The 13,012-nt window shown below is 36.7% G+C and overlaps 1 protein-coding gene across 2 annotated transcripts in view; it reads right to left on the bottom strand.

Annotated features, from left to right (window-relative positions):
• rxfp1 (relaxin family peptide receptor 1) overlaps positions 1–13,012 on the bottom strand; it is a 92,868-nt gene that overhangs the window by 13,754 nt on the left and 66,102 nt on the right. For both annotated transcript variants that reach the window (XM_084954660.1, XM_084954653.1), the window contains 12 exons: positions 11,295–11,400; positions 9,297–9,368; positions 8,520–8,591; positions 8,147–8,218; positions 7,926–7,997; positions 7,696–7,764; positions 7,497–7,568; positions 7,196–7,267; positions 4,331–4,402; positions 3,668–3,739; positions 2,960–3,031; positions 379–608 (listed from right to left, as the gene is read on the bottom strand). In XM_084954660.1, the coding sequence (XP_084810786.1) occupies positions 379–608; positions 2,960–3,031; positions 3,668–3,739; positions 4,331–4,402; positions 7,196–7,267; positions 7,497–7,568; positions 7,696–7,764; positions 7,926–7,997; positions 8,147–8,218; positions 8,520–8,591; positions 9,297–9,368; positions 11,295–11,400 (1,053 nt within the window). The remainder of the gene's footprint in view (positions 1–378; positions 609–2,959; positions 3,032–3,667; positions 3,740–4,330; positions 4,403–7,195; positions 7,268–7,496; positions 7,569–7,695; positions 7,765–7,925; positions 7,998–8,146; positions 8,219–8,519; positions 8,592–9,296; positions 9,369–11,294; positions 11,401–13,012) is intronic.

Below are 13,012 nucleotides of genomic sequence, written 5' to 3' on the forward strand. Positions count from 1 at the left end.
TTTGAATATATATTTACTAATTTTACATATCATGTTAATCATGTCTTATCTTAATGACTTTTTATTTCTTTGGATGATGAGAATATCTTATCTAATCAACTGCCAGCTTTTTGCATTTAGTAGTATTCATGATGATTGCCAGTGTATTTAATATTAAACCTTTATTATTGAAACATGGTGATAGGCACGGTGGAAACTAATTTCATGCTTTGTGCTGTCTTTGACATTCAAGGCTATCAGAAGGACACAGTGTTGGAAGAATATGTCAGTTGTAATCTAGAAACTGCAACAGCAAACAATAAAATCTTTGTAGCCAGTAAAAGTTATATCCTAAAAGTTATACGAGTTTTCCACTTTAAATGTAGTAACGTGACTTACAGCAGAGGGAGATGATGCACATGGCATGTAGTTTGTTCTCTGAGCGAATGTACGACCGCATGCAGATGACGAAGATATTGCCGAAGCAGGTGGTAGCAGACACAACCCAGACGAAGACCCTCAGCACAATATTGGCCAGTAGGTTCTCAAAGGATGAGATTCCATCAGTGTTGGGCTTACAACTACGCACATGAGGAGCATAGCCACAGTACTGGAATTTCTTGAAGTAGCTGTAATCATGCAAAAAAAAGTGTAAGGTTAAGCAACAGACAAAAGGAGATTGTTTATTTGAACCAAAAAGGTTCCGGGTCAATCAAGGCAACAGGAAAATACCACACAGTAAATGTCTTTTCTTTTTATACATACTGGCAGGTGCAGAAATAAGAGACAGGAATAAAGCAAGAAGGGGTATTCTGGTGATCTGAAGTGCCAATTTTATACGGAAATAATAGCACCCGAAGCTGTGAGACTCTAAAGGTGGTGAACCTAATCAAGAAGCCAACTTAAATTAAAATTAGTGCTTTTGTCTTTTGTCTTTCTACCCAGGTGGAGACCTGCAAAAGTTTAACAGTAATCATTTTATCCAAAGAAAGAATTAAAGGGTTTGTTCAGCTGAATTATCTGCCCATCTCCCACCATCAACCCCTGTATAGAAATTGACATGTCATTTATGGTCCTTACTAGGGCTGGGCCATATCATACCGTTCACGGTAATACCGGTGTAATGTTGGGCAAAGATAAGAAAATGAAATATCGCGATAGAATATGGGTAAAATGCGAATGCGCAGTGCCTTTGTTTTCATACACACAAGGCGGAAAAAGCGTGCTGGCGACGAAAATAAGAAGGGCGAAAGCGGATCGTTGAATGAAACAGATGAACCAGAATTGGTTTGTAAAAATGCTGCAACTTCAGTGGTGTGGAACTGGTTTAGCTTTCGTCCATCAGATACACAACAAAGCACTATTTTTGGTAGCGCATGCTAGCGACGGCCGTATTTTGGAAAATACGGCACACTTAAAATCAATCCTTTGATTTTTCTGAAAATCGACAGAGCCCCTTATAATCCAATGGGCCTTATGTATGAATTCTGGTTGTGTTTACTGACCTCGAAACGATTTTATGTGGTACACGGCGCTCGAAAATCTGTCAAATGTTTTAGTACGACTTTGCTAAGCTACGAACCCGAACCGCTTGATGGATTGTCGGAGCATTGCGGCTATCGTACGCAGGAGCCTCGCGGAGTGATGCGTACTGTGCTTCAACATAATATCAGCAAGGAATTTGCATTTGCACTGTTAATTTTTTATATAACTTTAATGCACATAAAAAACAGCTGCTTGTTTAAGTGAAAATACATAGATTTTTTTTTCCACTAATAAAGTTGTAGAGTTGTAAAGTATTTTGTCTAGTGTCAATTATATTGTCAGTTATATCGTTATCGCAAATTTTCAAATGTATATCGTGATAAATATTTTTGGTCATATCGCCCTGCTCTAGTGCTTAAAGTAATTAAAAATGACATTTCAACAAATCAAACCATTTTCCAGCTTCCAATATTGCCCATAGCTAAATGTCAAAGTGAACATGCTACTGTCCTTACAATGTTAATTTGCTTACTATATGTTAATCAGTTATTTTATTGCTATAGGATTAAAGGAATGGCATTAATTTACAGAGTAATGACAGTAGTCTCTATTTGGAAAGTCAGAGCATCCTCAGTGCTATTAGAATTCATCCAGGAAAATATGAATTGAGTGCAAAATTAATAATTGGCCAATATTAGTTTCACATTTCTCAAATGTCAAACACATGCTGGTGCTCGCTCTTCAAAACCAAAGTGGAATGACCTTTTTAGGACAATTAAATTACGATTAAATCATGACGTTCAAAAATTTACTAGAATATGTTTTTTCCTTTAGTTACCTTTAGTTAATGCACAAGTTTTATGGAAATGCACTCTTATAAAGAAACAATCCCTTTGAAAACAGTTCACTGCTTTACTTCTGGAGTTTTCTGAATAATAGGTGCAACAATTTCTTCAAATAGAGATGCAACTTTAAATTTATTTTTTAAATTGCTTTGTGAAATAAAAATGCTATTCCATTCATGTCTAAGGTAGGGTGCTGGCATATTTCAAAATATTTATGAATGAAGTAGCTTGAGCACTGCTGCTTTAAAATGCATTTTACTTCTGCAAAATAAGATAGATTGGAATGCAGCTGACACTTACTAAAACTTGTATGAAGCACTATTACAAAGGGAACGTTAAAGAATCTTTGTGACTGTATCCAAGGGTGAAGAGGCATTCATCTTATCATGTTCTCTGTCTTCTTGCATCTCTTCAGGACTTACATGGATGTATCTTGAGTTGTTTTAGCAACAGAAAAGAAGGATTACACTAAGCTTGACTTAATCATCTCCTGGTTGGAAGAGGAGTCTGACAGTCTCAATAAGGCTAGCTCAAAGCTCATTACTAGGATAATATTTCTATGTGTGAGTAACACATTGTCTCTATGACAGTCCAGACTGAACAATAAGGATTTACTGTTTAAACATAGAGCATCACAATGGAGTACTTACATATGAGTCAAGTATTTGAGAGGTTCAAACATCCTTCGCTGAATGTTTCCAATTTCTATTCCTTCTATGCTCCTAACAAATATAAAGATGATTTTGTCTTAGTTTGATGCCACACACAATACAGTATGCTGATTTGTTTTGTACACAAAACATGAAAACGTGTTTTCACCAAATTGTCTTCTTGGTAAATGGCCTTTCAAGGCCTAAATGGGGGACATTTCTACTAGAAAGAGACATTTTTAGTCTTCTGTTTATTTAGATTTTGACTTTTGTGAATTCAAGCTTGTGCGTATGAAGAAGAAGTATGACAATCACTTGCCGGAATGTCTCAAACAGCAATATGCAGAATATACTGAGGGTCTCAAAAATGGAAAAACATTAAAAAATGATAACCTTCTTCAAACTAGTCAAACTAATCAAATCAAAAACTGGAGCTGACCAAAGTAATTGGACAGGCACCAACATGAAAGATAAGATCAATAAGATAAGATCAATATGAAAGTAAAATAAATATGATATAGTAAAAAAATAATGAATTAGAATAAAAAAACAGTATATTTACATAAAAGGTTGATTGTAAACAGAGTTTGTGTGGTTACTTGATATCAATTTATTTTATCACAGAACAAACTCAGTTTTATTTAATGCTAAACACTGATTTTTTTTTAAAATTTTAAAGTTATCAGGGATGCACCATCAAATACTTACAATGATTTTAACTTATGTAACTTATCAAAGTGGTCAACTTGCAGCTCCATGATGGGATTGTACGATATATTTCTGCAGAAAAAAAGGGGAAAATAAGCAACAATGAACAGCACACACACATAAATGATTAATGAAATTACAGTTCACTGTACATTATGCATGTGAGGACGGAAACAAAGCACAGCAATCTTCAGTGATGCAGTTTCATGAAAACAAATAGAACACTAGTGACATTTAAATATGTCTAGAAGCATTTTATGCATGTCAGCTGCCTCCCACGTGTTTATCTTCCTGTCATACTGTCACATTACCTCCTGCTTCACATCTTAAAGGTGTGTCCTTCCTCTGTTCATTTTCTATCTTGTTATCCTCCCACCAGCATATTTATTAGTGGTAAGGGAATCAGTGTATTGACTGTCTTCTGCTTACAAAACCCCCCAGCAAAATTTACTACAGTTTAGTCAAAGTCTGTATACACACTTTTCATTGAAAATATACTTGTACAAACATGAAACTATGTCTAGTTTTTGCAAAATGACAAACTGTCAGTCTGTTGTCATTCTCGATGACTACAAAGATATAAATAGCCATAGAGAAGGCTTTGGGAAAGGTATCTGCATACAGAACTATGTGTCTGTGGGTATTTGTGTAAAGAGAACTCACAGCTGGAGCAAATCCTCAAGTAAGACAAAGAGATTCGGAGGGATTCCTGCCAGTCTGTTTCTGGATAGATCCCTGTGTGCACAGACAAATCCACATCAGTTCTCCAAAAATAAAGAACAATGAATAAATATTGATGTACAACACTGGGCATTTGATGGATGCATACAGATCTTCAAAGGAAGATCCACCCTCAGTAACTCTGTTAGGGGAGAGGGGGTGGATAGAATGACAGGCAAACTGAAAAACAGCAATAACAAAAAATGTAAAGTCCTTTGAATACTGACACTATGCTTGTGGTGGGTGGTTGTAGCCATGTTTTTCATTAGTGACCATCCATAGCAGGTTTCCCAGACTGCATTAATATAATACATTCACAGTAGGGCTGCCACGATTAGTCGACTAGTCACGATTACGTCGACTATCAAAATCGTCGACGACTGATTTAATAGTCGACGCATCGTTTGAAGCTTTGTAAGATCCTGAAAGACGCAGGAATAAGTAGTAGGATTTAAGAGTGTAATAACGGACTGAAACTGAAGATGGCAGCACTGCATGTACAAGGATGCCAGCTGCCGTTAAACCCCGAAGAAGAAGAAGCTGTGTCCCAGAATTCACAGCGCGGCTCAGCGCAGTTGTCAACAATGGCGGCAGCTAGTTAGTTTTAATATTACTCTTATTATTCTTTCTGGGTCACAAAATAAACGTTTAACATATTTTCAGGCGAGAATGTAGCTGTGTAAACCTCAAATATCTGCTCAGTTTATCAAGACACCACATATTTTCAAAAGCGCTCCGACGTTTTCGGAGACGTCTGTTACCCACTAGCTCGATAGCTAGCCGGGGGCGAGGCTCACTAGAGCCCGTGAGAACACCGGACTCCCAGCAAATCGTTTTCAAACCCACCGCCGTCTTTCGCTACTCAGGTTAAACATACATAAGTCACTTAGATAACTTAAAAATGTTATTGTTTGGCTTTTTTTAGTATTTTATTTGTTCCTGAGTAAATCGGTTTGGCTGAGATTAAAGTTATAGTTTTTACACAGCTGAATAAACGTCAAGCAGACAGCTGATTATCAGAAGTGTGAGATGCTGGAGAATATACTCCGGTGTCCTGTTATATTTTAGATAGCAAGGAGTTTATTAAACTTCACCGAAGCAATCTGCAAATTTCATTAAAATTCAATAAACTATCATCTTGTCTTTATTTTTAGTTAGCACATACCTTAAACACTTAAAGCTGTAAGCTAATGATAGTTATATAAGAGCAGATGCTGCTGGTGCAATAAGCTGTACGTTTTACGTCTAATGGATGATGATCTGATTAGTCGACTAATCGCAAAAATAATCGGTGACTAGTCGACTATCAAAATAATCGTTTGTGGCAGCCCTAATTCACAGTTACCCTATTTTGAAGATTCAGTGTTACCAACTGCAGCACTGCGAATGTTGTGGTTGTATGGTTTTAATGCATTATATATTTAACCTACTATCCCTCTTCATCATTAAATATAAATGTCTTTGTCTAAGTGGTTTCTTATGTGGCTCTGGGGCGATCATGGCTCAAGAGTTGGGAGTTTGCCTTGTAATCAGAAGGTTGCCGGTTCGAGCCCCGGCTCCGACAGTCTTGATCGTTGTGTCCTTGGGCAAGACACTTCACCCGTTGCCTACTGGTGGTGGTTAGAGGGCCCGGTGGCGCCAGTGTCCGGCAGCCTTGCCTCTGTCAGTGCGCCCCAGGGTGGCCGTGGCTACAATGTAGCTTGCCATCACCAGTGTGTGAATGGGTGGATGACTGGATGTTTGAACTCACAGTTTTTGAAGAGAATTAAAGACTAACTGATGTTAACCGTACACAGGAGGTTTCCCAGTCATGGATTAACTCTTTCTATCCACACTGCTACTGTAACAATACCAGATAAAAGTCAGCGATTTTGATTATTCATGATTTTGACATTGGTGTGGGGGCTTTATTTTGCTGTTTTCACTGCATTAAGTCATATAAAACCTACACTGGGTTTATATCTTCTGAACTTTACATATAATTAAATGTGCTATATAGATCAAATTGCCATTGCCATTGTCAAAAAGTATTAGGAAGTTCCACATTTAAAGCCACTGACTGTTGCTTGTTAGAATTAAAGCACAGACACAATAAAAATGTGAAGTTCATGTATCATCAACATGACTCTCAAATGCTCAATTATAACTGCTGATCTCAATCAAATTTCCTTCTAAATCACTCAGTCCTATTCATGTGACACCTGTGCAAATTCCATAATGTATCAGAATACAAGTGAGACCTGAAGTGGTCTATACAGATGTTAGTCAAGTAGATGGAGCAGCAAGGACTGCTGATTGTAATTAACTGATGATTGTAAACTGGCTACAGGAGTGAATATTATCTTGAATGGTTGTTTGTCTCTGTGAGACTGATAACCTGTCCCGGGTGCACCCTGCCTTTCCACAGGGGTTTTCTACAAACCCTTCAGCCTAAATGTTACTTTATTAGACACGTCCTTAAATGATGTCGGTTATTGCACTGAGCAGTGTTTGATGTTTGTCCTTCTTAGACAGGAAGCTGCTGTATCTTAGGTGTTACAGACTGTTTTAATGACGTCTAGGATAATCTTTGGAAGCGATTAAAGCATAGATCTGGCTATTTCAGTGCTTTTTTAATAGAACAGAGCATTTATAGTATTTTTAAATGCTGTCGTTTCCTTCTGTTCTTTTGGAACTTCTTGAGTCATTAATCACAATGAATCTTCAAAATCCACATCTTAAATGGTTTCAATTCAGCTTTTTTTGGCACAATCCTGAGAGTTTTGTTTTGTTTTTTTAAGTTTGTTTGTGCAAAATATTTTTACTTACAATTCTCCAAGCTTTTGCAGGACTGAGAAAGCCTGTTCATGTACGTAGCTGATCCTATTTCGCTGCAGAACCCTGGAGACAGGCAACAGACACAGAAAGAATTACATGACTATTTTTCCTACCTTAATCCCATTTAATGAACTGCCAGAATTGATCCCACACATAGGATAGTACAGTTCATCAATTTGTATGAAACTAAGGTTGATTTGCAATCCTCTTACAGGAACTTCAGCAAAAGAAAAAATTTAAATGCAAAGACTGCACCTCAGCCATGTAATAAATTATGTAAATTTATACTTACAGAACTGTCAGCATGGTGCATGAGCTGAATGAGGCATTGCCAATCACTTCAATGAGATTTCCTTCCAGGTCCCTGCAACAACATATTATCAAATGAACACAGACAAATGCACCCAAACTGCTCACAAAGAACAGATTGATCGCAAATTGGCACTTGTATGTTAGGAGAAGTTTAGATTTTTTTTTGACATTCTACTTACAACCAATTTAATCTGGGCATTTCTCGACAGATGTCATCCAGCTTTGTCAAAGAGTTGTTCAACAAAACCCTGTCAATCAGCAAGACAAAATGACACAAGGTGAAAGGCTTTTCTCTTAAAGTTCAAAGAAAGAACACTCATTTGCTCGTAGCTGCCAAGCACTCTTAATAGCACCACTTTTGATGATCTGAAAGCCTTTGCAGCAGAAAAAAGTCGAAATAATGACTCACAATAGAACAAGGGAGTTCAGTCCTGAAAAGGTCGTGGGGGATATTTGATGGATGTTGTTATTTTCAAGAATCCTAGAGTAAAAACAAATACATCAAAAATAGAATATAGTTTTGCACAAAACTGCATTCACTGACGTGCATACCTGAAAGTAATCAAAAAAAGCCACAAAGCAAGAAGAAGAAATAAAAGGTGATATATGTTATAAAAGCTGGATACATACAACCACTCCAGTTTGTGCAGATCCCTGAACACCCAAGGCATTAAAACCGATATCCTGTTGTTGCTCAGATATCTACATACAGAAAGACAATGGAAGGTTACCTGCACCAGATGCTGATAACAATTTGTAAGTGGTGTTGACCTTCCAAAAGCAGTTCATCATTGGTCAGTTTATATAATCTATCCTCTTAAAATGAATGTTCATATACAAGCATACCTTGTTAATGTCAAGAAGCAGGATGTGCTAGGTTGCCAAAAGTAACTACTGCAAGTGAACTAATGCTTTTCTGCATTTTAAGAACAGATAAGAAACCAATGCAACTCAGAGTGTGTATTATCAAATTACATGTAAAGCAAAAATGTAACAAACTTACAGTCTTGTCAGGTTATACAGCCCTCTAAATGCATCAGGACTCACATCTTGAATCTTGTTGTGCTGGAGATATCTATCCATACATAAAGCACAAAATATTTTCTTTATTTTTACTTGATAGCTATAAGAAAAAAAACCCAGACATACTAAGCCATAAAGCCCGAATGCCTTTGCTCAAGTGCAACTTTTGCGTAAATGAAATCGTTCACATCAAATAATGATAATCTCTTCCAAGAATACTCCTTTATATTGCGCACTACGAGCTCGACAAACCCCTGCTGAGAGTTGTGTTTTCACACACGGCAATTCATTCTAATGTTTGTTTATACACATCTCAGGGAAGTTTTCAGTCCAGCAAAAGCTACCAACCAAATAGTTTCTGGCGAGGGATAAGACCTATTCTCATGTTGCCATTGTCAGTGTCACTGTGTGAGGCTGATAAACAACACAAGTCGACAATGAATGAATTTGTTTGCAAAGCAGAACAAAAACGTCTGTCAGCGTTCCCAGCAGTCCTCTTAGCTTACACATACCAGCTTTATAGATGTGATGCTTATTTGTTGCATTTGCCAAGGTCAAGGTAGAGTGAAGATGCTTTACTCAATGAATAGGGTAGGGTTATAGCACCTGATCTATTGTGTGTGGAGCTTTTTTTATTTTTAAAGAAAAAAACAAACAATATAAAAAACAGAAAAGAATATTTTGAAAAGACAATAAGACTACAAATGCAATAAAAGAACATAAATAGCATGTAATCCACAATTAATGGAAGACTCACAGTTTCTGCAGGCTCTGGTACTTAAAGAATATGTTCGCTCTAAGTTTCTGAAGCCCATTCCTTTGTAGGGACCTGAGAGACAGGGACATTTACATGTTTATTGCTTGAAACCAAAAGCAACACTCACCTTTGGACACTTGGACAGCATGTTTCTTCTGACTATGATTAATGGGATTTTGTGGCTGTGAATCTTAAAAACGATTTAAAATGAAACATAACATCACTACGCTGATTCTATTTATTTATTTTTTACATAGCAGGCATTTTAATTTACTCAAAGAAGATTTTTGATATACAGATTTGAATATTTTAATATGTTAATATCTTAACTGGATTATCCACATAAAATACATATAAAAAGACAAAACTCCCTATAATGTCCAACTTACTTTTTCTGACTAAGCCAGTTACCAGAAACATTAATCTGTAAACATTACAAGCTACAGCTTAGTGGTCTTTTAAATTCTGCCAAGAGACCATATCAGGGTCAAGAGACCCTGAACTGACCAACTGATTCAGCTGCTGATTCCAAGCCTTTTAAAGGATTAAAAGATGATTAAAAGCTCATCTTCTCACGCACTATTCTATCAAGCAGAAGTAGTCAGTTTTTTCACATTTGGGAAAACGTCTTACTATTAACGCAATCACCTTTGGTGCACCATTCTCTAACTTTGTTTACTTTAACTTTGTTTTTCTTGGATAGCTGGCAAGTAGAGACCGTCTTCTTCCAGAGGCTGTTTGTGCAAGCAGTTAATTATGACTCCTAGTTAGATTGTTTCATAGCCCTGTAGTGGGCAAGATAATTATAATGGGCTCATGAAAGGAAGCGAGGTGATGATTCATTAGAACAAAAAGTCAGTGTTATTTATTTGAACTGACAATCCATTAAAAGAAATTAAAACAAAACTAAACAAAATTACTTGATTACTAACAGGGTTGGGCCTTACTTTGCCTTTAAAATTGCTTTTTCTTCATTGAATAGATTCAAGGAATTGCTGGAAATGCTCTTCTGAGATTTTAGTTTTGAGAGACTTTGACAGCATCATCATTTAGCAGCTGCTAAAGACGTATTGATTGCACTTCTATAATGTATAACTCCAGGATCACTACAACCCAAAGATGCTCTTTTGGGCTGAGATCTGGCAAAAGGGCCCCTCCACACTATGGAAATATTACTAGTATTAAATTATTAACATTTTTGTACTTTCTGTACCTTCTGACATTTGTAAATCATTGCAACATGTTTACTGCTAATATGCTCAGAATATACACTCACACCTTAAGATGTGCTGTATGTGTCATATATTTAGAAGCTGGTCCACTCGAAATAACTGTTGAACAGGGAATTCTATAAATGAGTGTGCTTGCGACCCATCCAGTCAGTCTGTGAGTACATGTGATTAATGAGTCTTTTATTATTTATTCCACATACATTATAGTTGTCTTAATGTCACATTTTCAAGGCTAAATTTGTAACATAGGTGTTGGGCTTATGGTAGCATAGTTGATCTGATTCTGGATGTTGTACATTGTACTGATCAAAAAGGCCATATTTTAAATGAGTACGGGCTAGCTTTTATAGCTTTTAACAGTAAGTCTCAACACTGAGTGGTCTTGTTGAAATATATCCATGCATTTTGTTTAAAGTAGTATATTACTGAACTTAACTTTCATGTAAAGGATAAATTAAAAGAAAAAAAAATTAAAAAACTTTTTTTGCCCAGAAAATGATTACTTCTACCACCATCTTTGCTCTCGGAGAATTGTCCAACAGATTTGAGTTCTTTGAGTGCCATGCTCAGGCAATAATTTTCACTTTTTACCTTTCAAGTTGTGGCAATGACAGGTATTCACAGTGGCAAGTGATGTTTGAAGTGGCAAATGTCTGCTACAAAAATTCTCGCAAGTTGTGACAGTAATCGCTGCTGATGACTGTCTTTCTGGATATTGCTTGAGTTTGAAAGTATTGAAGAAAAACAGGGGTTATTTTCTACTCACATCATAGTGACATTCATTGCTACCACTGGGATATCTTGAAGATGAGCCCCGTCACAGTCGAGCTCCAGGTCCCGGCACAGGCAGAGCTCAGGAACCACACCAAGCACTAGAGCAATGGAGGAGACAGGGGAAGGATAAACAAATGGTCAAAAGTGTCAATAGTGGAGCTGTTTTGAAGAACAACAACACAATCCTGCTGGAGGACGATGTAAGCCATGACGTTTAAGCAGGAGAGAAAAAGAAAATGAAAGCAGAATTTATTAAAAGTGACTTTTGGGATGAACAGGTGGGCAATTATTAATAAAAGACTTACTAAATATTCCCAGGATAAACCAGCTGTGATTACCTTTGATTAAATTCCAATTTGAATATGAAAGATGTGATTAAATGAAGCAGATAAAATTGTCTAACCAGACTTTACCAGCTCCAATGAATTTAAATTATATTTTGAGGACGTGTCAAAATGAGCCATAAAAGGAAGTTAATGAAAAGCTTGCCTGTGAGAGAAAACACATTTTCAACCAGAGAGATGGTGAGAGACAATTTTGAAATGGATTCTGTAGAAGTCGCAGCCTTAAGGGCTGAATAATTAAGCCAAAGCAAAAGTGGCCTAAGTTGCAGTTCCTCAAGTGGCCATTTGGGACCCAATGTTCAGATCCACTCCAGAAATAAACATGTTTACATCCTGCTACAAATTGTTTTGGTCTAGACAGCTAACTGTCCCCCTTGAGATAACCACAGATGGGCTGATGTATTAGCATGCAGGTTTGACATCTTTGAGTAACACTTGCATGTAGATGCAGGCACCTAAGAGTCAGCTAAGAGGCACCTTGATTAATTTGAACCATCGAACGCTGAACCTTCTTTATTGGTGTTTGTGCAATATGGAACAATTTTATCAAGTTATCCATCAAATAATCTAAGATAATCTACTGGTTTATCAATCCATAAACCAGTAGATGAGGTCACAGTAGCTACTGTATGCCCAACATTTATATAAAACCTATTTGTCTTCTCCGTAAATCACCAAGTAAAGGAAGTGAGCAAATTAAGAGATGCAAATTCACAGAGGGTGTCAAGTCTCTAACTGTGAAAAAATGTGGGAAATATGATATCCAGGCGTGTTTATATCTGTTTCAGGTAATACAGTCTCCACACAGATAATGTTTTGTTCTGGTTTTCATTACTTCAGTAGAAAGGAACCATCAGTTGATATTTACTGTTAGTCTTTATGCAGGTCATGACTCATTCCATACAGCCGTTTCCTCACATTTCTGTAACATTTTGATTTTTTTTTATCAGTAAACAGCTAATTTCAAAGAAAACCCAACAAGAGTCATTTGTTTACTTCTGCTTTATAATTGCAGTAATTGTGACAATGTCTTTGAAAACAACTAGTCTAATTATGGTCCCCATATCCCTATGATACCTTGCCAATGGCTCTGCAAATTATTCAAGAAGAAATTATAATAACTGATAAAAAATTGTGAACCACACTATCATTATTTTAATGTAGCTATGTGCTAGTTCAACAACAGATTGTATTGCTGGTTAAGCTCATTGCTAGGTGTATTACTAACACTTGAAGCAATGTTCTGGGTTGAATCATCAGATTTATGTGATGATATTCACAAGCCTTTTGGTCACACTGCTCACAATCCTGAAACTGAGTGGCAAATCTGATCTAAATAATTGTTCAAAAGAGGTTAGTTAAATTA

The sequence above is a fragment of the Perissodus microlepis genome, chromosome 2, assembly GCF_051167445.1.
Source record: "Perissodus microlepis isolate ML-2025 ecotype Zambia chromosome 2, ASM5116744v1, whole genome shotgun sequence".
Lineage (NCBI taxonomy): Eukaryota > Metazoa > Chordata > Actinopteri > Cichliformes > Cichlidae > Perissodus > Perissodus microlepis.